The following is a 26,737-nucleotide window of genomic DNA, read 5'->3' as shown; positions in this document are numbered from 1 at the left end:
TCAGGAAATGTGAACTCTCAAAACCATAGTTTTGTTGGTTTTGGTTTTGGTTTTGTCGATTTTACAGTTGATAAGCTAAGACAATGTTAAAATACTGTCCCATGAATCTTTGCCAAGTCAAACTGATGTCTAAAGATATGACACCAAAAGAGTTGTCAAAGGGTTAAAAATGCTGATTTTGAATTAGTGATAAGTTGTACAAGTCAGTCTTGAGTTCTTGCTTTTTGCGAAAACACTAGCGGTCCAATTTTATAGTCCAACAACTAGTGCTTCAAATTTTTCTGTCAGTTTCTCCGTTCCTTTTGTAATGTTTGCATTGCAGTACCAAGACGTTATAAGTTTATAGCCGTGGATTGAGAGAATTCGAGAGCAATTTATACGAAAGCAAAATGTAATCAAGTTTATGTTTAGTGATGTAATAGCATCTTAACTTAATTCCTAGGTTTGTATGTGAAGATACATAATATTTAACGTTTTTTATACTAACTATATTTTATTGCATTTCTTTTATTTTTTTAATAAAAGCAAACTTCATTAATTAGACAAAGAAAAAGGCAAAATAATTTCATTCCATGCCAACTTTCTCTTTTCGCACAAATTTAACAACGAAAAAGCACAGAAAGTAGAAAACTAGTGTGCACTCGGTAAAGATTCGCGTAATACGGATTCAACTGTAATATAAATGATATATGCGGTAATACTTCCAAATCAATAAAGCCGGCCAGTACGTTCTTGGCTGCAATTACATACTGTCTACTAATGCTGATGTTGGTAATGCAGCGTAGTAGAGGATCTCTCGGTTATTTAGAGGCTGCAAAGGTCTTGCGTTATTCCCATTTCCCTGCAACATAATATGATATTCATTAAATCAATCGCGACGCTTCTAAATTGATGCTATTCGAAGAGACAAAGACAATATTTGCACGGGACGAATGTGAAACTTACATCATGAACGGCACTTCTCAATAACATTACTTGGTCTATCCTGACAGGCATCACCTAAAATTCACGAGATATAAGGATAAATTAGAATCCTAGCTAGCTAAGTGAAAATAGAAAATTAGTTGGCAATACTAAGAAAGATCAAATATCCTTGGTAAACTACACTATAAAGATCATTATACTGTATATACCTTTCTCTTGATGGTCCAAATAACCCCTTCGTCACAAGGAGGAGTTGTGAGAGAACCCAAGTATCTGTAATATTTTCTATCACTCATATCAATGTCATTTGGATCAACCGGACCTATGTTCACTTCACTAGCCCCAGTACCGGATATATCCCTTATGTTGGCCTCCAACTGATGAGCCATCAAAGGATTAATGAATCACAATATATAAGATCATAAGATTATATCTTGAATGATATACAAAGGAGTGATTTTTAGTTTGTATATGCATTACCTTGGAAAGAAATGGGTCTTTGAAAATAGAAAGAGAGTATAGAACCGCAACCACAGCAACCTTTTTAAGTTCCACATTTTTATGAACCATATGTAGCTCCAACGCAAACCTGATATCAAATTAATGTTCGCAGAGACCTTGTTAGTTATTTCAAAAATATTCGTAGCTTTTCTATGATATATGTTCATCCAGAACGATATCAGTTCTAGTGACACGGTTCAGGTTTAACTAGTGGTTATCACCTTCTTCCATTGACAGTGTGCTCGGAAGGTGAGTGCCAATGAATTTGATCAAGCACATAGGTAGTATCATCTATCTGAATGGATCCAGCATCTCCAGCAACAGCCCACTGAAGCTGCATATACACATCGACAGATAAACATATTTTAGTACATCTAATATATACTCCTAGTACATATTTAAGATTGATAAATTAGTTAGTTTAACTACTTACACTGATATCATGGCCTCTATTCTTTAGGATTCCAGATGCTGGCGTATAGTTCATTTGCAAATCACCCAACTCTGGAGCATATTGCATCTTGCTAAAATCCAAGTTTATTGGAGATTGTTGGGTTCCACTCTTACATTTTGCCCATTCTGGACGAAGATTTCCCCAGTTCTCTGGTCCGTTTCCACTCCCTGTTACATAACTAAAATCTTCCTGGTTCTCTGCATGCATGCATAACAGTTGATTATAAATCAGATATGTTCACTTTACGTAAGAACATATCATGATCTTATACTTGTAACTATGCAAGCACTTGATCGTCGATCATAATTAGAAGAAATAAATTGGTTCAAAATCAGAGAAAGTTCAATAACAATTACTTACCAACTTCTAACCAAGAAGATGCTGGCAATGAGTTTAAAACAAGAACCACAATGAGGAGATATGCATAAACCAAGAATGTTGGTTTGCTTACAAAACTCTTCATATTTAAAACAAAAACTAATACTATTAATTAATTATGATAAACTTGGTTTCTAACTGAAGTTTTAAGCTTAAGTAAGAATATCTCTCTATTAGTCTAGATTAGACCTTAATGTAGATAATGTGAATAATGTTGGAGGATTAAGAGAAAATGAACCCTCTATTTATAACAAAATGAGTTTGACCTATTCTCTGGTAATTTAGCGTAAGGTCCTTGAGATACAGACAATAGTTTTTTCACAAGACAAACTATTTAGAATACAGACAGAAAAGTTGTCAACTGCATATATACGGTATATCTTTTGAAATGGATTGACAATAGCTGATTATAGCTGGACCAAGGAGCAATTCAAATGAGACCAGTAAATTAATTAAATTAAACGTGATGCACCTTCCATCAGAAAAATAAAACTAAAATGTGATGCACGTTCATAAGTCACTCAGTCTGAAATTTCCGGTCAGTTTCGTAAGAGTGGTTTTGGTGTGGCAGACGTCGACTGATTAAGATAAGGATTCGATTATCATAAGAATCATCTTTTTTTTCTTTTTTTTTTATCGGTCATCATAAAAATCATCCAGTATGCACTCTGCACCACTGAGCAACTATTGGGGTCCCCTCACTGGATCGACCTTGATCCCTGCTTGGCTTAATTTGAATAATCTATCGCCGCTTGAATGACAGGCTAGAACGAGGGTTACGAAAAGAAGCGACTCCTTTCCAGCAAAGTTTGTGCGGTTACGTTCTTGTTCAAGTTGTATTTCTAACTATTTATCGTGTGTTTTTACTCTACTCTACATAGTAAAGAAGTTAAGAAACCCCTACATCGAGATTCAACGAACTCATTTTGAATGGGATAGAGATTACAGAGGAAAGTGGAAAAGATGTACATTACGCGATGGCGCCACGAATTATACGAAGGAAGAGAATTGGGGAACGTCTAGTCATCAGTCGGCTGATTGGCACAAGCCACAAGGACATGTAACACCGTCGTAATCTCAGTATAATCATGTAATTGTTGGTCAAATTGTCAATGGGGGCTTATATGATAGCCAGTAGTATGGCAGTATTTAACTATTTGTTGAAGACTTTCAGTGGTTCCCTAGCTTTTGTGTTTTTAATGCAAGAGTCTAATTACTTGAGACTTGCTTAAAAAGAGTTTCTTCTCCTTCGGCGGCTTTTACTTTTTTCCTTTATTCTCCGGAAACCTACCACACTTGGAACAATTCTTTTGATCGCTCGCGAACGCCTAAAACAAACCTTTGATTGGCGCATATATCTTTATCGTTGTTCTCTGCTCATGTTTTCTTGGTGCTACTTTAACGAATAATACAATGGTAAGTGATAGTATATATATTTAGAAGGTTCTTGATGACGGGAAAAGAAAAAAACATCTAGATGATAACTTTATGTTATCATCACAGACACATTTGTTTCAGTGCCATAAAGTCGCGACTCCAGGGTCGTGGTAAATCACAAGTCAATTATGGAGTTGGTGATTGTTTAGGTAGGTTGTCCATGGTCATGGTAAATCATAGGTGAATTATGGAGTTGGTATTTGTTTTTCAACTTAGGTAGGTGCAACATCGACGTCCTGCAGATTGACGTACGATTTTAAATGATTCGCCCACACTTACATTAGCTGCATACCAAATTGACCGAGTCTTGCTACGCGGCAGTCACAAACACTCCTTGCACGGATAATCTATACATAACATAAACAAGTGGAATGCAGGTGCTTTACACGTCGTCGAAACTTACCATCTGGACTGATTCATGAAATCTTCAAATAACTTAATCTGTGAACCCCTAAATGAGCACCAAAAGATGTATTAAGGAACAACACGCAAATAACAAATGCCCATTAACAGTTTAAATTCTGTAATACTTACAACCACACTGTGACCGATGCCCAAACACAGAGGCATGTTCTTGACCCAAAAGGCAATCATGAAAACTCATAAACAACAACTTCAAAAAAGATGTAAATTTCGGATTCGATAAGTCAAATGAATGTATCTATCTATATTGCTTCTTTCATATTCATAAAACCCACACATATGTGATCAAAGTCATTTGCCACATATGTTCATGTGATATCTTAATATTTCAATCCGCATCAAGGATATGGGTCATATGAAGAAGAAAAAAATGAGAGCTTCTCTCTCTTCAACCTTTCTCCTTTCTCCACATTACCTGAACCCTGTTAGGATTTAGATCTCTTAGAAACCTAATTAGTCCCAACCTTTTCTTTCCATCATCCTCTCACCCATCATCCTTTCCTTTCCATTCTTTGTTCCAATCATGAATAATCATTATGTCCAGATCGAGAAAAAAAAATTTAGGTTCTCGCGTAGCAAATCAATACCCTCAGCCCCCATCACCTTGACAGAATTTCATACCCATGGCTCCATAAATGCAACTTTCACCATCTCCCTATAACCTGATCTCCAGCACATGATGTTTGAAGCTGCAAAAAATGGTGATAGTGGAAGAAATGTATGGAAGTTTCATGATAACAGAAATTGGTTTTGTGCTACCAAGCTAACAAATGCTCATGGTTTTTACATAGACATCTTGTTGGCAAAACCTAGTCCTAAATATGATCCAATCTCTATTTTCTTTCCAGCTGGTAAAAACTTTGAAGGTTGGTTCGAAATCTCTTCAGCATTGGAAACCATCATATCACCTACAAACCCCTCTACAAACCTTAAAAATATCATTCCAAACAATCCATCTTCCACTACAGTTCACTCTAAAACCTATGCTCAATCAGTTAGCCAAGCTCAGTCCATACCGAATGCAAAACCACTCCTGAAACCTAAACTTTGCAATGTCAATAACAAGTCTCATTACCACTGTAATGGATTTGCTGCTCATGTATCTTTTGAATCCAAAAATTCAAAATATGGCAAGTATCTAAACATTAAAGATAACGGTAATAGGATAAGTAGGTGAAGATGCTTTCGTTATCTCTGCTCCAATTTCAATACATTCATGGCATAGCATTGGCGTTGATCTAAGTGATCTGTTAAATATTGAGTCACAATTTGTAATTTATCCAATAAATTCATCCCAAGCTATCTTTCATGTTGATGCTGCACTGTCTAATGCTAACCCTGAATTCAAATTTACCTCAAACAATATGGTATGTTCAGTCTTTAGATGGCATGATCAAATCTGGAGCACTACCACCTATCACCAGTATGATTTCCATATTGAAATTTATGGGGTACCTTATCAATTATGGTCCTTAGAAGTCATCCATTCTCTAGGGAATGCATGTGGTGATGTTTTGCTGGTTGACCCAGCAACACTAAATCTTCAAAATATAAAAGCTATTCGATTGAAAGTCAGAAATCAGAGGGGTATCAATTCCATCCCAAGGGTCATCAAAATATTTTCTGGAAAACGGATGTTCATTGCTCACGTTGCAGTTATGGGAATGCATTCTTCACGGGAACAGAATATAGTCATCTTACCTTCTGCAAGTTTGAATCAATCAGATTCAAAAGAGAAAACTTCTTCAGTGGCGGATATTATGGAGATTATTCGACGGAAAAAAAGGAAATATTTACCAAGTTATAGGGAAATAACGGATACGAATATTATTTCAACTAAACAGGCGCCTATTACCGTATCTTCATCGATGGTAAATAATATTCTCATATCTGGTAAGTCTTTAATGACGGATTCTACAGGATATCATCAAATCTCAAGAAAACCCGGTCATCATGGGAGTAGAGTAACGCGCAAGGAAAAACGCACTAAATACAAGAAAATTTGGAGGAAATTTTCTGATGTACCTTCTCATGTGGCGTCGTCTTCTGATGTGGCTGTTGACATGGACATCGATGTATCATCACAATCGTCAGCAATACCTTCTTTCAAAGTATCCATAGAAACTGAAGCAGATTCAGTCTATGATATACCCACATCCATGGAAAAAATGGATTCGTCTGCTGCTATCATAACTTCATAACCTCTAGTACCAAACCCTAGCTCTACTTTCATTCCCAGTCCTACACCCACAATCCAAACAGCCCACAATCCCGAAATATACAACTCTTACCCAAAAACCCATGTGAGAAGACCAACAACAGTCATCAAATTCTTGAATAATTCGATAGAGTTCATGCACCCTTACAGATTTGTTGTCCCTAACTGGATAACTAGAGAAGTACAGCGTCTGTTTCATCTTGGAGTACATCTGGGAATAGGTTTTAATTCTATGCCAAATCATTCTAACAAATTCTTATTCAATATGATTTCAACCTCTGGTCCAATTATGAAACCTATTCTTACCTTACCGACAAAGTCTTTACTTGAAGAAGACTTTGTTGTCCAAACAACAATCCAGATTACAGGAGTAAAGGATGTTTCTACGCATGAGCTTAAGCTAAGAAGTACTCCAATGTTGTTCTTAGAAGACTCTTTTATGGCCTCCATAGATGAAGAGGATTCATCTGAAAATTCATCAACAAACACACCCTCATTCCCTCCAGGTTTTGAGCCGATATCAGGTGAGACATCATATGATTGCTCTTCTACAGACCAAGATACTACAGAATCACAACAATTGGTACCAAAGAAGTTAAAAACAGAGTGGAAAAGACTAGGAGTCACGGTGGTTGACATTAGCTCACCTGTTACTAAGAGAGTCGTTAAAACAAGGGGTCAATTCAGTTCTTTATGAATCTCTCAATCCTAAGATGGAACGTGAGAGGCCTTAACTCTCCCATTAGAAGAACTATCATCCACAAGATGATACATCTTTTCAAATCTCCGATCATCATGTTACAAGAAACCAAGATGATGCAATGTACTCAATTCGATATAAAGCAAATATGTGGTTATTCTAATGTGGGATGGACCTTTCAACAATATGTTGGCAGTTCAGGAGGTATGTTAATCGTATGGGATAAATATTTTGTCGAGATAAAAGATTCACTTGTGGGAGATTATACCCTGTCTTTCTCCTGCACAAACAAAGCGGATAACTTCAAGTGGATATTGACAAACGTTTACGGTCCAAATAATCCAGCGGAGAGGACTGAATTCTGGGAGGAATTAGACAATGCTTGTAGACTATGGGATTTACCTTGGTGCATTGGGGGGGATTTCAACACTATCAAAAAGTGTGATGAAAAAAAGAATTGCACCAGGATTACAAGAAGCATGACTCAGTTCAATTTTTCATTGATCAACATGATCTAATTGACCTCCCTCTTAAGGATGCAAGATACACTTGGTCAAATGGACAAGAAAACCCTCTGATGTGCAGACTTGATAGATTTCTCATCTCCCCTTCATTTGAAACCCATTTCCCTTTCATCTCTCAACTGGCCAAAGCCATACCTACTTCTGATCATATTCCTATTCTTCTTGATATTTCCGATCCTAGTTGGGGCCCTATTCCTTTCAGATTTGAAGTAATGTGGTTTTTGGAGATAAGTTTCTTACAATTGCTAGAAAATTGGTGGTTGTCTTTTGATTTTGCAGGTTCTCCAAGTTATGCACTCTGGATGAAACTTAGAGCTTTAAAAGTGGAGCTAAGAAGATGGAACAAGGAATTTTCCAAGTACACAAACACCAGACTTAGTGATATCTTGTCGGAAATACAATCTCTTGATAGTATTGCTGAAGAAAACATTCTATCTGAGGAGGAAATCAACAATTTGCTATCCTTGAAGACTGAATTCGAAAAAACAACACACATGGATGAGGTCTCTTGGAAGATTAAATCAAAAACTCAGTGGCTGCAAGAAGGTGATAGAAACACTCATTTTTTTTATGAGGAAGGCTTCAGCAAGAAGGAGACACAATAGAATCAAATAGCTTTACATCAATGGTATGTTGGTGGATGACAAGCAGATTCTCCAGGAGCATATTGTGGAGTACTACAACACTTTATTCACTGAAGAAGAGGTAATTAGACCCGATCTTGAAAATATTACTTTTGATAAAATAAATTCCCAGGAAAGTGATATTTTAGAAGCTGACTTCACTGAAGAAGTAATGAATGTTATCCAAGAATTGGGAAATAACAAAGCTCCAGGTCCAGATGGTTTCCCAATCATCTTTTTTAGTAAAGGTTGGAGTTTTCTGAAAGATGATATAATGAATACTGTAAATGAGTTTTGTTCTACATACAAAATTTACAGCAAGCACAACTCCACATTTATCACTTTGGTTCCAAAGAAAGACTACATCGAGAAAATTCAGGATTGCAGGCCTATTTGTCTCTTAAGTAGTGTTTACAAAATTATCACAAAAGTGTTAGCTTCAAGACTCAAGCTGGTAATGGATAAACTTATCTCCCCGGTTCAATGTGCTTATATAGAAGGAAGACAAATCATAGATGGTACTTTGATCGCCAATGAGCTTGTGTATTCTAGACTACGTTCTGGCAAAGCAGGGATAATTTGTAAAATTGATCTAGAAAAATATTTTGACAGGATAAATTGGAAATATCTGAAGTTCATCCTTCATCAAATGGGTTTTGGTAGAAAACTGTGTAAATGGCTGAAGTTTTGTTATTCTACATCAACTTTTTCAGTGCTAATCAATGGTTCTTCTTTTGGCTACTTCACTAGTTCGAGGGGTGTAAGACAAGGTTGTCCAGTTTCTCCTCTCCTCTTCAATATTGCCATGGAAGGTTTCTCAAGATACATGGACAGAGCCTCACAACTGAGCCTCTTCAGTGTCTTCTCAGTGACTTCTTCAAGTATTATCGTAAATCATTTGCATTTTGCTGATAACACTATCTTCTTCGTAGATAATAGCAAACATGAACTTCATAATATTTTTTCGGCTCTCAAGTGTTTTGAATATATTGGAGGTCTCAAGGTTAATACTTCAAAAACTAGACTCATTGCAATTGGTGATGTGCCTGAGTTATATGTTTGGGCTTCGGAATTTGGCTGCGCTACTGATAACCTTCCTTTCTTATATCTTGGAATGTCTCTTGGAGCTAAGGCAACTTCCGAACATATATGGGACCCCATAATTGAAAAATTTGAGGAGAGACTATCAACTTGGAGGCATATTTCACTTTCTAAAGGGGGTAAGCTAGCCCTTCTTAAATGCATCCTTAGTTCTCTGCCTATTTACTATTTTTCTCTTTTCAAAGCTCCTGTTTCTGTTATTAAAATTTTAGAGCAGAAAATGAGAAATTTTTTATGGGATCATGGTGCTCATTCAAAAGTTTCACATCTAATAAATTGGAACTTAGTATGTGTTGTTAAAGAGAAAGGGGGTCTGGGTGTCTGTAATTTGAGATTGATGAATTTGGCAATGCTTGCTAAATGGTGTTGGAGGTTTGGTAAAGAGAAAAACAGGTTATGGTATAAGATTATCCGTGACAAGTATGGTGATACGTTCTCCTGCTGGGTACCTCAAAAGGTTAATTCTTCTCATGGAGTTTCTTGTTGGAAAACAATCGCGGAGACTGCTAATCTGGTAAGCCTTAACTCAGTGCTTAATATTCACTTAGGAAAGGATATTTCATTCTGGAATGATGTTTGGTGTGGTGACATATCGTTGGCTGCTATGTTCCCGTCTCTTTTTAAGATTTCTGACAACAAGAACATTAAGCTCGCAGAGGTGATCTCCTCGGAAAGGAACTGGTGTTTTAATTTTAAACGCAATTTAACAGAATCAGAGGTAAATCTCTTTGCAGACCTGATGCTTAGGATTGGTGATGAACCGCCAGTCTTAGATGCCTTACAAGATAATAGGAGATGGACCCTTGATAACTCAGGTTTATTTAGCGTCAAAACCCTTTATGCTAAATTGATGGAAGACTCTGGTATCGCAGATTTTCCTTATCAGTTTATCTGGAAGGAGTCAGTCCCACCTAAGATTAACGTTCTAGTTTGGTGTATTGTGCATGAGAAGCTGAACACAATTGATATGCTACAAGCTAAATGGGTAGACATTAATAACTCGTGTATCCTATGTGGTGATGATACGGAGTCGCATGATCATATTTTTCTCCACTGTAAAATTGCGCATAAACTTTGGTCTGCAACAATTCCAAGTAGCTTATGGTCCTGGGTACTTCCGAGAAGTTTTAGTATGTTAGCAATTGGTTGGCATCATACGAATTTTTCAAATACAAAAAATTACATTTGGAGCCTAATACCATCTGCAGTTGTTTTTACTCTCTGGACGGAAAGAAATAGACGTACTTTTGAGCAAAATCATGTTTTCAAAACGGATTTAGACTTGGAGGTGGAAGTTAAATCTTTAATACTCTCTTGGACAAATGCAGCTGGTAGAAGACTTCATATCAATTATGCTTTCTCTGTAATGGCTAATTGGGAAACCTTGTTTGTTTAATCTTGCTGCTTTCTTTTTCCTTTTCCGTTATCTACTTCTTATAGAACCTTGTACATTGTTTTTCTTGAATAAATTTTCTCTTCTTATCAAAAAAAAGGATATGGGTCATATGACTATATTTTTTTTAATATTTGGAACTTTCAAAAGGAAAGTGATGACTAACACCCAATTTCCTTTGATGGAACTTGACAGTTTCAGAACCTGTACTAAACAGTAATAGAGAGCAAAATCAACGAATCAGTCCATACACGGACCACTTTACGGTTTTAGGTAAACTGACAGACAATCCATGCTCTTGGAAATGCTTACCATGCATGCCATTGTCTCTGCATCACCCACCTCCTTTGCTCCAATTTTGGATACCCACCATTGACATTATTAAGATGCGTCCGATAATTCTTCCACTTCAACCTGTACATGTTGATATATAACATGTTCAAACAGATTTGCATCATTATTGGCAGAAGATGTTGAAGTAAAACTTGGGGGGATCTTGTTTCTCCTGTGCGGCTCTATATCGAGCAGACTCTCCTCCTCCTCGTTCGAGCAGCCTTTTTTTGCGCGTCTCCAACCTGTTTGGTTTAGAATTTAGAAAAACTTCAATAAAATGTTTTTTAACAACAAATTTACAACCTGTTATAAACTGAGTTAACTTCTGTTCGAGCAGCCTTTTTTTGCGCGTCTCCAACCTGTTTGGTTTAGAATTTAGACAAACTTCAATAAAATGTTTTTTAACAATAAATTTACAACTTGTTATAAACTGAGTTAACTTCTGCAGTTTCTCTATACGTAGATAATAAAAAAAAATCTAGATCGATTCAAATACTCACGGTATAATTTATGCAACCAAATTTCTTAACACTAAACTCAATCTCTAAGGTAAACTAATATATGCAACAAACAGTTCTTCTTATTTCAGAATTATCCATCGAAGAATAAAGTCGAATTACAAAGTCGAAACGCTAAGCCACCAAATTTGGGATTCAATGTAAACAGATGAAATTGAAGAATTTCACATAATGATATGATTGAATTGATTATATAATTGTACAATTGGTAAATATGGTATGTAAAGTACTACCTATTTTACTGATCGAAATGCATAAGTACGAATAGATGATCATAATTCATCAATTAAGTCTAGATTTTTCAACTAATTTCAAGGATAAATAAGATGAAGATGTTATACTAAATGTTGAAATTGATGAAAAACTACATTAAGAGACCCTTCAAAGCCATTGATTGACATAAATCAAGTAAAACCTCTAAAATCCACAACCGTAGAATACAGATTAAAGTTGAAAACGATTTTGGTAAGAGGAATGTACATACCTAATCAAATAATAAAATACAATCGATTCAATCATCTCCGCCATTGATTTTTGATATACAATTGGAACTCGTAGTTTGGTTGAAAGGAAAGGAAATACAGGGAGATTGAGGGAGAAGAAGATATCAGTTTGATCGAGGAGAAAGGAAAGTGTTTCATTTATACATTAGATCTGATGGTATCAGTTTGAGATGGACATAATCCGATGGCCGACTTAAAAAAAACGGGTTGGACGAATAGTACGTGCGACGTACCAAAAATACGTGTGAGAACGAAATATGGTTAGTGTTTTAAGTAATGGTTGGTGGAATTAAAAAGGGGGGAGATTTGTGTACAAAAGCTAGAAAATAACATACAGAATGCCTCGATAGGAAGAACTATTGTTTATTTTTTCCATATAAATCTGGAAAGCCATCGGCTTAAATTAATTGGTACCACAAAATGATAGTTTTGGTAGTTGGGACCACGGAACTGACTGGTGTGATCAAGAGTTTTAGAGGTAAACAGGTAATGTTGGCATTGCCTCCGTTAAAGGTCGGTTTTCAATATTTTGTCGAGTGGCAAAGAAATATAAAAACAAATGACGGGCAAAAATCTACGATCATAAAAACATTCTTAAATACACGGAAGCAAAATAGACATGTCATTTTTGAGTATCGGAGTAAGTGAAGCCAAAAATACGGAAGAAAAAAAAACAACCAAGGGGTATGATTTTGAATCGGAGAAAAGTGGGGCTTATCAATCGAGTAAGTCTTGTTTTATGGTGGAATCAATTTTTTTTTTTTTTTGATACCCTAGACTAGTTGTTCCTGGGCTACATCCAAACTCCTTAAATTGGGGTGGATTTTGGCAATTACAGGGTTCGAACCTCTACCTCTGCAGTGGGAGGGAGCATGTCAACCACCAGATCACTTGGTGATTGGAAAATCAAATTATTTCAAGTTTAGAATAGGTGTGGTGTATCAAGTAGCATTCGAAGAAAAATATTTGCGGGTGAAGATTTTACAACAAGGAAATAGAGTGTCTAACTTCAATTTTCTCATTGAAAATTTTGGCTCATCTTTGGCAGGAAGAAAAAAATATACTCTCTCACATACATGAAGGACAGTTCTTATACAATCTGTGCTGGCTTTAATTCCCATTTTCTACATGGAAACAACCTTAATTCCCAAGACAGTTCTAGACAAACTATCTCAGATACTTAGGGACTTCTGGTGGGGGCATTCAAGAGACAAGATAAAGATGCATTTTTTAAAATGGGAATAGTTTAATCTACCTAAGGAGAAAGGAGTATTGGGTTTAAGATCTTTATCTGATCTAAATTTAGCTCTTGTTGCTAAGTTATCTTGGAGATTCTTGCAAGACCAAAACTCCTTGTGGGCTCAAATTGTGAGAGATAAATAACCATGGGAATGGTCTTTCTGGGAAGTAAAAAAGACAATCATTTGTTCCACTACTTGGTCTGCAATTCTTGATAGCAGAAAGGAACTTACGAAAGGTTGTTTATGGTTGGTTGGCAATGGTTTATCCATCAACACTTTTCATACCCTTGGATTCGCACAATCCCAGGTGCTACTCCAGCAAGACTTGAAGGAAACTGAACTCAGTTTTCAAAAGTAAGTGATCTGCTAGACAACACAACAAGAAGCTGGAATGCAAGTGCTCTACAACAACTAGAAGATCCTTACATCTCCAGTCAAAACAATTTAGTTTCTCCTAACTTAGAGGCTGAAGATAAACTCATCTGGAGATTCACTACTGATGAAAACTTTACGCCTCAATCCTTCCAGAAGATGATACAAGATCAACAAGGAGAACCTTCAACAATAAGTGAAAATACTTTTCCTTGGAAAAAGCTCTGGGCAATAAAGAAAGTGGCTCCAAAAATAAAAACCTTTGTGTGGAGAGCTTTACACAATGGTCTTGTTGTCTCAAAAAGAATTGGGAGGTTCATTGAGGGTATCTCAACAAGCTGCAATATTTGCAATATTTCTGAAGAATCTGTAAATCATCTTCTGATCCACTGTGAGTTCTCCCAAGTTGTTTGGTTTGCTTCACCATTGGTCTCAGAACCCAAGGAAATAATCAGATGTCCTTCACTAATCTAATGGAGTTTTTGTTTAATGAAGATGAGTCGACTATTGCAATGGGAAAGGCTATTTGTTGGGAGATCTGGAAGGCTCGTAATGCAAAGGTCTTTGAAAATCAAACTATCAATGTCCAGGGAACTTTGGCAACTTCCTTATTTTGGTTCAATCTCTTTTTCAACTACTCTGATGATGAGGAGAGTTACCCAAAGTGACGAGGAAATGACTTGTCACTGTGAAGCTATAAGGTATCATACCCTGTAGATTACGAAATAACGAAAAAGCTGATGCATAATAATCAAGAAAACTCAGAATCAGTTGCAGACACAATATGGAATGCACCTAATTACCCCTTCATCAAGATTAATGTTGATGTTGCCTGGAAAGATGGGATGTATGCCTGTGTTGTTGTGGCTAGAGATAGTAATGGTCTCTGTTGTGGTGCTGGAACAAGACTGAGAAGAACAAACATCGTGGTTTACGCTGAGGCAGATGGTTTTAAACTAGATACTGACTTGGCTATTTGGTTAAATTTAAACCACATTATCTTAGAAGGTGACAGCCAATTGGTGGTGAAGAGCTTAAAAGGAGATTTGAGAAAAGTCCCTTGGAGAATTTGGAGATTAAAGGATGAAATCACCAAAAGGATGAACGAGTGCAACAGTTCTGGAGCTTACAACTGCATTCCAAAAGTGGCAAACTCTGCCGCTCACAATTTGGCAGTGTATGCCCTTTCTCACAACGTCCAACACATGTGGACTAGTTCTAATATTCCACCTAGCATTGTTAGCCTCTGGGATGTAAACAATAGCTAGTTTTTCTTTTATATTTTGTGTACCAAAAAAATAAAATAAAAAAAGACTAATAGCTTTCAAGTACGGGTATTCTACATTTTTCTAAACCATCTTCTAGTAACTCGTGGAAGAAATTTTGGAGTCTAAACAAAAGCGAATTTTAAATCAGGTCGACCCAGCGTCATTCCAAGTGACAATGTATTTGTCTAGGAAACGCTAATACAACGCCGGGCGCTAATCAAATTAACGCCGACCATATAACTGCTGATCTATTTACATCCTAACATTCGGACAGAACACACCAATCCAAGAAGCTTTGAGCATCATTTGGATTAACACTCGACATTAAATTCTACAAGCGCCAATCCAAGTGATGCTTAACATTGTTTCTCTTTTCGGTTTGGAAGTCCCTACCATGTCCTAAACTTTTCTATGAAATTCCCTTAATATTTTTTTTTATATAATCTACACTGGCTGCCCCGTTTTTGAGGTGGTATTGAGTTTTTTATGAAAAATAATGGTTCTGGGCCATGTACAAAATACATAAAGAATACACGGTAGCTTTACATTTTCCAATAAAAAACATGTACTTGATATACAAAATAAAAAAGTAGACTCTTCATTATCAGTTATTCTTATTAACTTTCGATGAACTTGTAATTGTAGTCCTTTTATTTGTTTTTGAAGCAACTTATAGGCTGCTGCCTAAAAAGGATAAGACTAGTCATATCATGAACTTCTAGTTTCTATAAAGTGGATCAGAGGCTACTGATTATCAGCCAAACCTTTTTTTATTTCTTTATTATTGTGTTTATTTTTATTTTCCAACGTCCCAATCTAGACAAAAGTTTTAGGTTTTCACAAGTTTCGTATTATTCAAACCCGGCGAGATTGGGATATACTCGAATTAATTAGGGTATACTAAATGAGACGAAATAAGGTCACTTTGAAATTAAAAAAAAAAAGCCCCTTAACCAAATATTTTCAAAATGTCTAAATTGCCCCCATAATGATTAACACTAATTTAATTGAAATTATTAGATTAGTTAAATTAGTTAGATTAGGTAGTTGATTTATAAGTTGGGTTTTAGATATAATTGAGAGACAGAAGTAGAATGAAGTAGTAGAGGAAGTTTTTTTTTTTTGGGGGGGGGGGGGGGGGGGGGGGGGGGGGGGGGGGGGGTGGGGGGGGAGTTAGGTTTTCGAGAAATTTGTGATATGAGTGACATGAATGATTGTAATCTTGATTTTGAAGTGGGGGAGTCTTCTAACTTTCCTACTACAGATGAGTACTTGTATGATGACCTACCAAATCATGATCAAATGGATTACATGCATGATCCTCACTTTTATTTTCCTCAAACTCAAGATGGTTATGGAAGTGATAAATGTGTTGAGCCAAATGAAGAATCTATTGAACCATTACAAGAAAAGGGAGCTGAAAATAATCAGGTACAAAGCTTACGTGGTGAAGATTGTGATTTTCCCATGCAAAAAGATGGATTTTGTATTTTTTTTCACTTTTTCTAACGATTGTCAACCGTGCCGACAACAATAGTTGGCATTGTTTCTCTTGATGAAACTGCCGAATTTTCATGAGCAGTAATCTAGCCGGCGAGGTCTTAAATTTGAACCTTTCCGACTTTTTATGAGCAGTATTCTTGTCGGCAAGGTCTATAATCTGAACCCTACCGACTACTATTTTTTTCCAGCACAGGAGACGTGATTTGAAACATGCTTAAGTCGGCATTGTTTTGCATACGTCGACCCTGCCGACTGTTATTTAGTCGGCAGTGTTTTATTCCTAGACCAAGCCGGCTGTTCTTTGGTCGGTGTTGTTTTACATATCGACCCTGCCGACTTTGGTAATACATATCAACTAACTTTTGATGTTTTGTAGATTGTTGCATTGGTACCGATGACGGATCAGCCTCAATCTCACAATATTAGGGGCCATGATACTTCCGCACATTACGCTAATGATTTGGAATGGGAGGATAAAAATGACTCAGTCAATTGGTTGTTGAGAAAGCAAAAGAGAAGATGTGTGTTCTAGTGAAAAATACCCAACAAAAAGATACGCGGTTTGAAATGGTATGCAAGTGTTATGGGTCTCCGGACGCAAGTCACAAGAGAAAGGGTTATGTGTATGATAAGAAGACGACTAGGGTGTACAAGACGAAGTCAAAGAAGTGTGGATGCCCATTCAAGATTATATTTTGGAGGAACAAAAAAACCGATAACGTGTGGAGAATGAATAGAGTTGATGTTGGTTGGCATAACCATAAATATCCGGAAACTCTTGTTGGGCATTGTCAAGTTGCCAAGTTGAAACCGCACGAGTTCGAACAAGTAAGAACAAGTTGGGGAATTAAACCAAGCAAGCTCCTTAGTAAGTTCAAGAGGGACGACCCGGATAACCTTTCTTCATTGTATACAGTTTATGCGGCCAAGGCAACTATCAAAAGAATTGAATGGGATGGAAGAAAGGTGATGGAAGGATCACAATGGTTAGTACACATATACAACTACTCGGTGAGACACCATGAGTCATCGGAGGGCTTGGTGGATCGTATTTTTCTTGCGCATCCCGATATGATTCAGTTAGCGCGTTGCTTTTACCAAGTTTTGTTCATGGATTGTACTTATAAGACGAATAGGTACAACATGCCTTTGTTGAACATTGTAGGAAAAACCTCGAATAAGCAATCATTCACGGTGGCATGGTGTTTTATGGATCGTGAGAAGGATGATAACTATATTTGGGCATTGTAAACTTTGAAGCTTCTCTACCACGAAGACGAGACTCCCGGGGTTATAGTGACCGACAATGAGCACGCAATAATGAACGTCGTGAGGATAGTTTTTCCAAATGCACAAAATTTTCTTTGCACTTGGCATATACAATGCAATCTTAGAAAAAATTGTAGGAATCATATCCAAAATCCAAAGGCAAAGAAAGGCACTAAACGTGAAAAGGAGGAAGATAAGGAGAAAGAGAAAGAAGACTAAGAATGGAAAGAAGGTGAGATCAAGTTTGGGTAATTCATGAAAGCGTGGGATAAGGTAGTTTGGTCGATGAGTGTGGGAAGATATGAGTTAAACTTTAAGGATTTCGAGGATGAGTGGGGCGTTGATTACCCCAAAGTAGTGGCATATTGCAAGAGACAATGGTTGAGGCCACACAAAGAGAGGTTTGTGTATGCTTTTACTTACGACTATAAACATTTAAAACTTGAGTCCACAAGTATGGTAGAGCAAGCTCATGGGAGATTAAAAGGTCTACTTTTCACGAGTCGAAATGGGATTGTGACGGTGCAACATGCTATCCATGAGTACACTAATAATGATATCGACAAGATAAGAAAGCAATTCCAAGAAAGTAGCTTCCGGAAGTTGAAGGAGTTTAATGAGGATGATTGGTTGCTTGTTGGTATACATAGAAACGTCTCGCCTTGGGAAATACGTTTCATGATGAACATCTCGCATTGTATAAAAAGTATAAAAGGTATGAAGACCCGAGCACTCCTTGTAAGTGTAGGATAATGAAGGCTATCGGACTTCCATGTCGTCATATGCTTGGTAGGTATAAAACTCTCATTCTTATTGAAGATATCGATCCTTATTGGAAGCAACTATCTTTAAAACCTTCTCCAAGAGAAGATCCCGGTGAAGAGTTTGGCAACATGGAACTTGGGAGAATAATCCTCGAAAAGTACCTCAAGTTGAATAGGTTGGAAAAACAAACTATGAAGCACAAGTTGATGCGGATTGTTTACCCTTTTATGAAATAACTTCAAGAACCGGCGAAACAAGATCCAACGGGTAGACCACCTACCACAAAGACGATGGCGGAAGAAAGAGAACAAATTAAAAAGTATTTGAGTACAAAATGTGATCCATCCGTACATGCTTATACCGAGGCGCAATACAAGGAGGAGCCGGCTAAAAATAAAAGAGGTCGTCCGAGGAAAGAAACAAATACACCAACCGTTTCAAACTTGAATCCAAATAGCACTCCACTTCTTGAGAGTCAAGCAAGTGTGGAATTTGTTGGAAAGAAAAGGGGTCGGCCAAGGAAGGATTCAACTATACCAACGATCTCAAACTTGAATCCAAATGGCACTCTACCTCTTGAGAGTCAAGCAAGCCAAGGAGATGTTGCGAAGAAAAGAGGTCGTCCAAGGAAGGTAGTACAACCGGTATTGCAAGAGTATCGCGTACAACTCCCTCTAATTATTCAAGAGTTCGTTATTGGTACCGACGACGTCCCAAAGGATGGAAATTGTGGGTTTCACGTTGTCTCACAACAATTAGGACACCTAAGTGGAGCGGTTGAGGAGAATCTCACCCAATGACAATACATAAAAAAGAAGATGACCGCCCGACTAGAAAAAGACAAAGAGTTTCATATCTCAATGATGCTAGAAGTTTCGATGGAGGACAAAGAAGCGACTTTTAAAGAATTGCTTACTAGTTTTAAAGGCCCGGAGGGAAACGCACCGATCAAATGGGAGCATTTGATGAGAATGTCGGAGTGTGGCCATCTATTGGCGGATACGTGGTCATGCGTGGTACATTTTTTTAGTAAAGGACTATCTATAGCATTTGCACCGAAACATGTGGTTTGTGTGGAGCAACTCAAGCATAGAAGAATTGTTTTGGCTTTGGTAGATAAAAATCATTTTATTGGTCTACAACTTAACAAGGAATGTCCATTACCTCCTCTTTGTAGGTTTAGTTTTTGGGAGAAGTTCATAAACAACAAGAGCAAGGAATGGGTGAAACTTTATGAAGACAACATGCACCATTGGAATGCTTTAGATGAGTCTAGGGAATGTCCCATAGATTTGACTAAAAGAGGTTCAATAGATTTGAATGAACTCCCTCCAATAGATTTGAGTGATGAGTGATTGTGATTAGGGAATAATGAATCTTTTTGGAGTACTTTTGTAATCGCACTCGTGTTTTGTGTAATGTACTTTGGAGTACTACAAATGAATGAAATGGATGTGATTTTTTTGGTGTATACTCCATTGGTCGGCATTGTATTTATCACACGACCCTGCCGACTATCCCAGGGTCGGCAGGTTATAGATTCGTCAGGTTGCCGGCTGCACTGCATGACAGCACAGGAAAAAAGGCCTGGGACGGTCGGAAAGGTTGTTTCCCTCCTACAGTGCCAGCTTATTTGTGGTCGGCATGGTTTATGACGACAACCATGCCGATCAAAACAGAAAAAAAAAAAGTTGTTCCTGGATGTTCCTCACCCATTGTAGTCGGCTGGGTTGATGAGAAAAACCATGCCGACTATACGTACGCCGGCAGTGTTAGTAGACTTCTGCGTACCGACTGCTATGTAGCCGGCACGCTTTGAATTTAGTATGATGCCGACTAACATTGAATACAAGGATTCTTAAAAACTTAAAAAACTTTTGAAACTTAATTAGAGCATACAAACCTTAAAAAATTAATTAGAGCATACAAACCTTAATTAAAGCATACAAACGTTAAAAACTTAAACCTAACACATTTGGGACATAGATAGTATCTTTTTCTGGTACACAATTTCTTAGAAGAGGTAATTAGCTTCATCTTACCGTCGCAACATGGATCTGTGCATGTTAGAAGGTTGATTTTAGTAACTTCATCTTCATACGGAGCTAGGCGCTCATCTATCCAATAGAAGAACCCACAACAAGTGCATTTTGAAGCATACGACTGATATACATCTCCTACTGCAGCTTTCATGATAAATAAGAATCCCTTATAACCTTCAACATTGCATTTGATTCCTTCAAAAGGACAATCGTTTGCAAAATGACCACTTAGTATACAAAGAGTACAAATATTTGGTTGTGTTGCACTTGAAACTTCCATTCTTTATGCAAGGTTGAAGATGAAGTTGAGAATGCTTTTATAATAACAACACACCTAATGTATTGATTTTGAAATTTATAGTCATTGAGCATTCAATGGCTTGTACTTTGTACCTAAAAAGTAATATTTTTATACTACTAACATTCAAGTCGGCAAGGTCGAGATTTAAAACCATGCCGACTACATATCCCTGACAGCACTATAGCATATATCATGGGATGGCCGGCAAGATCGAGCTTACAAACCATGACGACTTTGTAAAACTCTAATATTTGTCTAAAACTGCACAAAAAAGAATAAGTTCTAAACCAACTGAAACTGAAAATTAACATAAGTCAGGTCTAAAACCACAATTTAAAAGTTCAAAACATAATTTACGAGTTCAAACCACAATTTAAGTTTCTAAACCAAGTGAAACATAATAAAATTTAAGAATTTCATGGATCTTTCTTGTTGTTGTTATCTTCCTCCACATCACTAGATTTTTCACCAGCATCAGCTTTTGCTTTTCCCTTCCCCTTATCTGGACCTATGTAGTCACCGGCCTCATTGTAATAGGGGTACGCTCCAGAAAAGTCACATGCCCTGAAAAAAGTTCTTGGATCAATCTCCTCTTCTTCCTCCTCTGATGATGTGCGTTCTTCATAATTGAGAGGATTGCTAGGACTTCCCATAAACCTTATAAATTCTTCAGGATCTTCCTTACCCATCAAACATAGTTTTCTTACAGGGTAATTCTTTTCAGTTTCATCTTTAGGTTCTTCATCGTAACCAGGATAAATCTTGTCAAGAAATTCCAATAGCTCTTCTGCATTGTGAACAACACAATTGATATCTTCTAGTTTTGGCTCTGGGAACCTAAACAATACACAAATAAGAGATATGAAAATTCTACATATTGAAACATGGTTATAGTCACCAAGTCGGCAAGGTCGAGAATCTAAACATTTCCGGATAATACATAGTCGGCATGGCAGTAATCATCTTACACGCCGACTAATAAAAAGTCGGTAGTGTTATATTCAATAATAATGTCAACAGTTAACCCAGCAAAATCATATTTCTGTGACCTAAAGTCGGATCGGTACAATTTTAAGAACATGCCGACTAAAGGAAAGTTGGAAGGGTTTGTTTTGATTACCATGCCGTCCCTAGTTAATATAAAGCAGTCTTCATGGCTGATATGAAAAGTCGGCATGTTACTACCATGCCGACTATCACTAAAATCCAAAGGCCGACATCCTATTTTTAAAAAACCTTGCCGACCTAGAATCCTGATAAACATAGTTTTCGATTTCTAACCTAATCTAACAATCAAAAAACACTAAACAATAATGGGTTTGAGTTTAGAAATTACTTACAGTCTTCTTTTCACCGGCGGAGGGTTGTTTTCAACATTCTCAGGGATTGAACTTTAGGGTTTACTAGTTCCAATTTTTCCCTTACCTTTTTCCTCTGATATGGATCTTTTGATACTTCTTGTTGAATCTGTGTTATCTCTTGATCGTTTGGAATCAAGCATTTTTAAGGAAAATCAAAATTTTCAATTTTCAGATATTTTTTCTTATGAGTTTGATGGAAGATGAAGAAGAAGAAGAGAAGATTAACGGTTTGTTTAAGTTTTTAATTTTAGGGTTACTAGATTAAGTAATGGGGTTAATTAGTTCAAGGGTAATAAAATAAACTCACCCATATTTAGCCTCCCCTTAGTAAGGGTACTATGTCCATATTAATCTGGGTATATCCCAATTAATCTGGGTACACCCTAATCAAGCCATGTATTCGAAGGTTTTCTTATTTTTCCAAAAAAAATATGTTTGTTCCTGCTTTGGAATGGTATACAAACTTAAAATATAATATAAGCTCAATTTTTCAAATTAAATTCTTAAATAATCTACTACATTTCAAATTCATACCAAAATCTAGGAATTTTAAAAAATATTAATGAAGATAAATTTAGAAAAGTTAGAGCATTTTCAATGGTGTTTGGACATGTATCCTAGCCCTAGGTGGAAATTAATTAAAATCATATTTTATTAGTATGGCGCACATAAAATTTAGATACATATTTATATTTCAAAAACAATCTCCAGTGGAGTACGGATCCTAGTTAGCAATTCGAAGTTCGGGAAACGTACATAGCGGCAAATATACGGGTATTATTCGGATTTGTAAAAGTCAAGCCGATCAAAAATCCGACTAATGGTTTTTGATTCGGCGGTGGTTCGGAACGTGATACGTACGTGTACCATTCATATTAGAGATATGAATTCGGTACGGAAAATTCGGGGTATGCTAAATGATTAAAAAAATACATTTTAATAGTACAAGTTTAGAATTGGGTGACATGGTTTTGCAATTTTATTTACTAAATAGTAAATATTTAGACTTACACACGACAAAAAAAGGTGTGGAGCAGTGGTTTGATAAACTGTCTAAGAACAAGGCCTATGTGATAGACTGTTTAACAATTTACCCCTTCCAAAATGGTTCAGACCCTATCCGAAGGGATGAAGAACCCACTTTGGGATAGAGGGTGAAAAGTTTATACGGAATATAGTTGGTCGTTTAAAAAAGTTGAAGTTGTGCATGTGTCTGTTCCGTCGTAATAGATAGAATTGCACCACCTTATCACTATTTTTTTCAATAGTGTATCCTCGATCTCACAATAATTTTAGTTTTTATTGTTTCATCGACTAGTTTCTCACCCGTGCGATGGACGGGTTTGTTTATTGTTTATGAAATATTTAATGTTTTTTTTATATAGAAAATATATTACACAATTAAATTGTGCAAGAAAATAAAATAAACAAAATTACATAAGTTCTGATCACAGTTATCTTTATTATAATTTATTGTTAAACAAAAAGCACAATTCAAAATTCTTGATAATAAAAAAAATTTATTTTATTTTTAGCTCTGCAAATAACAAAGAATTGATTGAAAATAGCAAGCAAGATAAATTTAAACTATTTAGTTGGGATTAAACTTCTTTTGGTTAATTGAATAAAAGCATACCATTCGTATCAAATCGAAGATTCACACCCCTTTTGCCTATGGTTTCTTTGTTGTCTTTGTATGTCTCTTCTTCTTTTTTTGTCGATGTGAAGCTCTTCAAGGTAGAGATAAGTTTACTTTGCCTTTTCATACTGTTCCGCAAGTCTTCTTTTTTCTTCTTTTTGTGAATTTGTTGTTTTCTGCCATTTTTTGTTGTTCTCTTTGATTACCGCGTATAGGTAGTGATACTCGTACTTGTATATATATCACGAAGCTCTTCTAAATTTATCGTATTATTTTTTTTTGGGCTAAAGATCGCTTACACTTGGTTTTTATATACAGAGGATAATTCGGGTTTGATTTTTTTTTTCTCTCCATATTTTGTTTCCATATTTTATCTAAATTTTGGTTAAATTCTAAAGATATCTTTCGTGTTTATTTAGAGTTTCTAAACAAACGTGGTTTATTTAGGGTAAGAAAGATTTCGTTTCGTTTTACACTGGTTTATTTTACCCTGATCTAGAATATAGCTATTGAAATTAATTTACTACTTGAAATTTACGGCAGTAAAGATCTAAATTCATATGGTAATTATCCCACACCATGTAAAGGATGATGGGAAGATTGGTTATCCTATGATCAGTTTGTAAATATTCTGGACAAAACTAATAAATTAAGGGTCAATTCAGTCCATAAATAACAGAGAATATCTTCTATTACACGAAAAACTACTTCACAATAATGTTTCAAGTAAAATAATTTATTCTCTGTTCTGAAAATGGTAGCATAAGAGAAAAACTATATGAACTATAACATTTACAAAAAGGGAAACCATAACAAAGTTGAAATTGTTTGTGATTTCTAAAAATCCCGTTTAAGAAAACCTATTCCAAATAAAAATAAAATCAAAACTCATTCCTAAGAAAAAACAAAAGAAAATCTCTAATTAGGTACCTAAATCGCTTTAACCTTCTATTCATGATTCTCATTCCTATAGGTCACTGCTTGAAGAATAATACGGTCTATAGACCCGGCATTTTCACGAATGTGTTGATGGACAATAGTTTTGGTATATCCATCTTGTAAATCATTCTTTCTGATGGTGGTGATTTTGATTTTTGATGGTTCCATAACTGTATTTAAAATGTCAATGTATATCGGATAGTTATTTTCATCGCAGATTTTCTCTGAATATCTCGCATATTTTATCTGAATAGATCCAATCTATACCTCGTATCCTTGCTTTATTTGAGAACCGCCACATTTCTGAAATAAAGTAAATTCAGATTATACAATTACACACACTGCAAGACACCGTATTCTGCTACACAACTTTACCCTAAAGACTCTTATGGACTATTGTTTAGTAGTTGATTGATAATCCAAATCTTGTCCAGCGAAGAAATTAATCAAAACTCATATTCATCGATCATTATAAAATTCACAAAGACTTTTTTCCTTTTTGTTTTAATACCTCAATAACATATAACAATGGATCATCCGCACAACTAATACGCTTTCAACTTGTCGAGTGCACTTTTTACCGATGCAAATATCGCATAATAGTCAAGAATAAACCCCCAGAAAAGTCAAAATATTTACGGATCGTTGATAAAATTACCAGTTCTTACACACCACCAGTTGTTAGACATCCTACATCATTTGTAGCATGTTGGTCTGCTACCACCTAATATCATTTTTATCACCATCTCTCCTTCACAAACTGCTATCACCAGCTACACGCTACTTGCTCGCTTCTGTCCATGCCACCAGCAACGCAAAGTTTTCTTCTATTTGCATTCTACAAAACAACGCCAAATTCTTGAATTGATTTGCAGTAGATTTCATAATAATAAGCGTACATTGGAATGAGAAAAACCAAAAAGCTTAAAAATCAACAGAAATCAAAATATTTCTAATAGATTACATTCCCGATAGCAGCAGCGGGCAAAAAAGAAGCAACACCAGCTGGAGAGAAAAAAAGAAGAAGTAGAAATCGATTACATTTTTTAGCGATACCTGCTAAAAAAATAGTAACAAACATCAGATGACAAAAAAAATTGCTTCAAAACTAAAAATCAGATGACAAAACCGTAAAAGAAAATATATAAAAAAAAAGTAAAGGGAGAACCGACACAAAACAGAAAGAGTACCATGCGCGAAAATATATTAGGAATCCCATTAGAATGACATTTGCAGCGCCAAGGTTTCAAGGATACCTGCAAATTACCATATTCTTTATATAAATTAGTTTTATTTATGGGAAGTGAGAAGTGTCTTTGAGGATGTTGCTTGGCTTAGGCTCTAATAATTTATATAAAGACACTTCCCATAAATAAAAATATTTTCTTTTGAAAAGAATACTAATCAATATCTAAATATATTTGAGATTTTTTTATCTTTGGCTAGCTGTTCTTTTTCCCATATTGTGTACTTTGGATTACATTTGTCAAGTTCAGGCTATAAAATTCTTTGTTTACCTAATTTATGTAATATTTTATTTCCATAACTTTTTTTTCATCCATTAATAAATTATTTATTGGAATAAAGGAAGGAATTCATACAGAGTTTTTGGTTGGTAGCCTGGCCACAAGCTGGATAGTTATTTTTGGATAGTTATATCTATTGGTTGGACTATTTTTTCCAATTTTGAGTATCTTCTAGACGTCCAAAAATCTTTACTTATCGGATTCTATCTTACTCAAAAAATTCAACTTGCCTAAATTTCATTTTTCCTGATAAAGTTGATGAAACAACTTATTTGTGGGGTTGAAAATCTTTTAGCCGTCTGTTTTTTTTTCTCTCTGCAAATTTTATTTTCTGGTGATTTTTACTCCTAATGATATTGTATTATTTTTATCTGTACAGGATCAACAAACCCTTTTGTAAACCCTCAAAAGAAGATTTCTTGACTCGTGCGTGACATCCACAAATCAGGTATTTTCTTTTAATGATCAATATAAATTTTAT

General features: G+C 36.0%; 1 protein-coding gene across 1 annotated transcript; it reads right to left on the bottom strand.

Moving 5' to 3' along the window:
- Positions 1 to 538: 538 nt before the first annotated feature.
- LOC113293054 (alpha carbonic anhydrase 7-like) lies at positions 539 to 2,485 on the bottom strand. The gene is made up of 7 exons (XM_026541825.1): positions 2,240 to 2,485; positions 1,859 to 2,076; positions 1,647 to 1,759; positions 1,405 to 1,513; positions 1,134 to 1,301; positions 946 to 999; positions 539 to 841 (listed from the first exon to the last, which is right to left on the bottom strand). The coding sequence occupies exons 1-7, from the start codon at positions 2,340 to 2,342 to the stop codon at positions 743 to 745; spliced, it is 864 nt and encodes a 287-aa protein (XP_026397610.1). The 5' UTR covers positions 2,343 to 2,485; the 3' UTR covers positions 539 to 742.
- Between the last annotated feature and the right edge of the window lie 24,252 nt (positions 2,486 to 26,737).

The sequence above is a fragment of the Papaver somniferum genome, chromosome 7 (genome assembly GCF_003573695.1).
Source record: "Papaver somniferum cultivar HN1 chromosome 7, ASM357369v1, whole genome shotgun sequence".
NCBI lineage: Eukaryota > Viridiplantae > Streptophyta > Magnoliopsida > Ranunculales > Papaveraceae > Papaver > Papaver somniferum.
The sequence above is the reverse complement of the archived record's forward strand: the minus strand, read 5'-3'. Positions and strand labels throughout refer to the sequence as shown.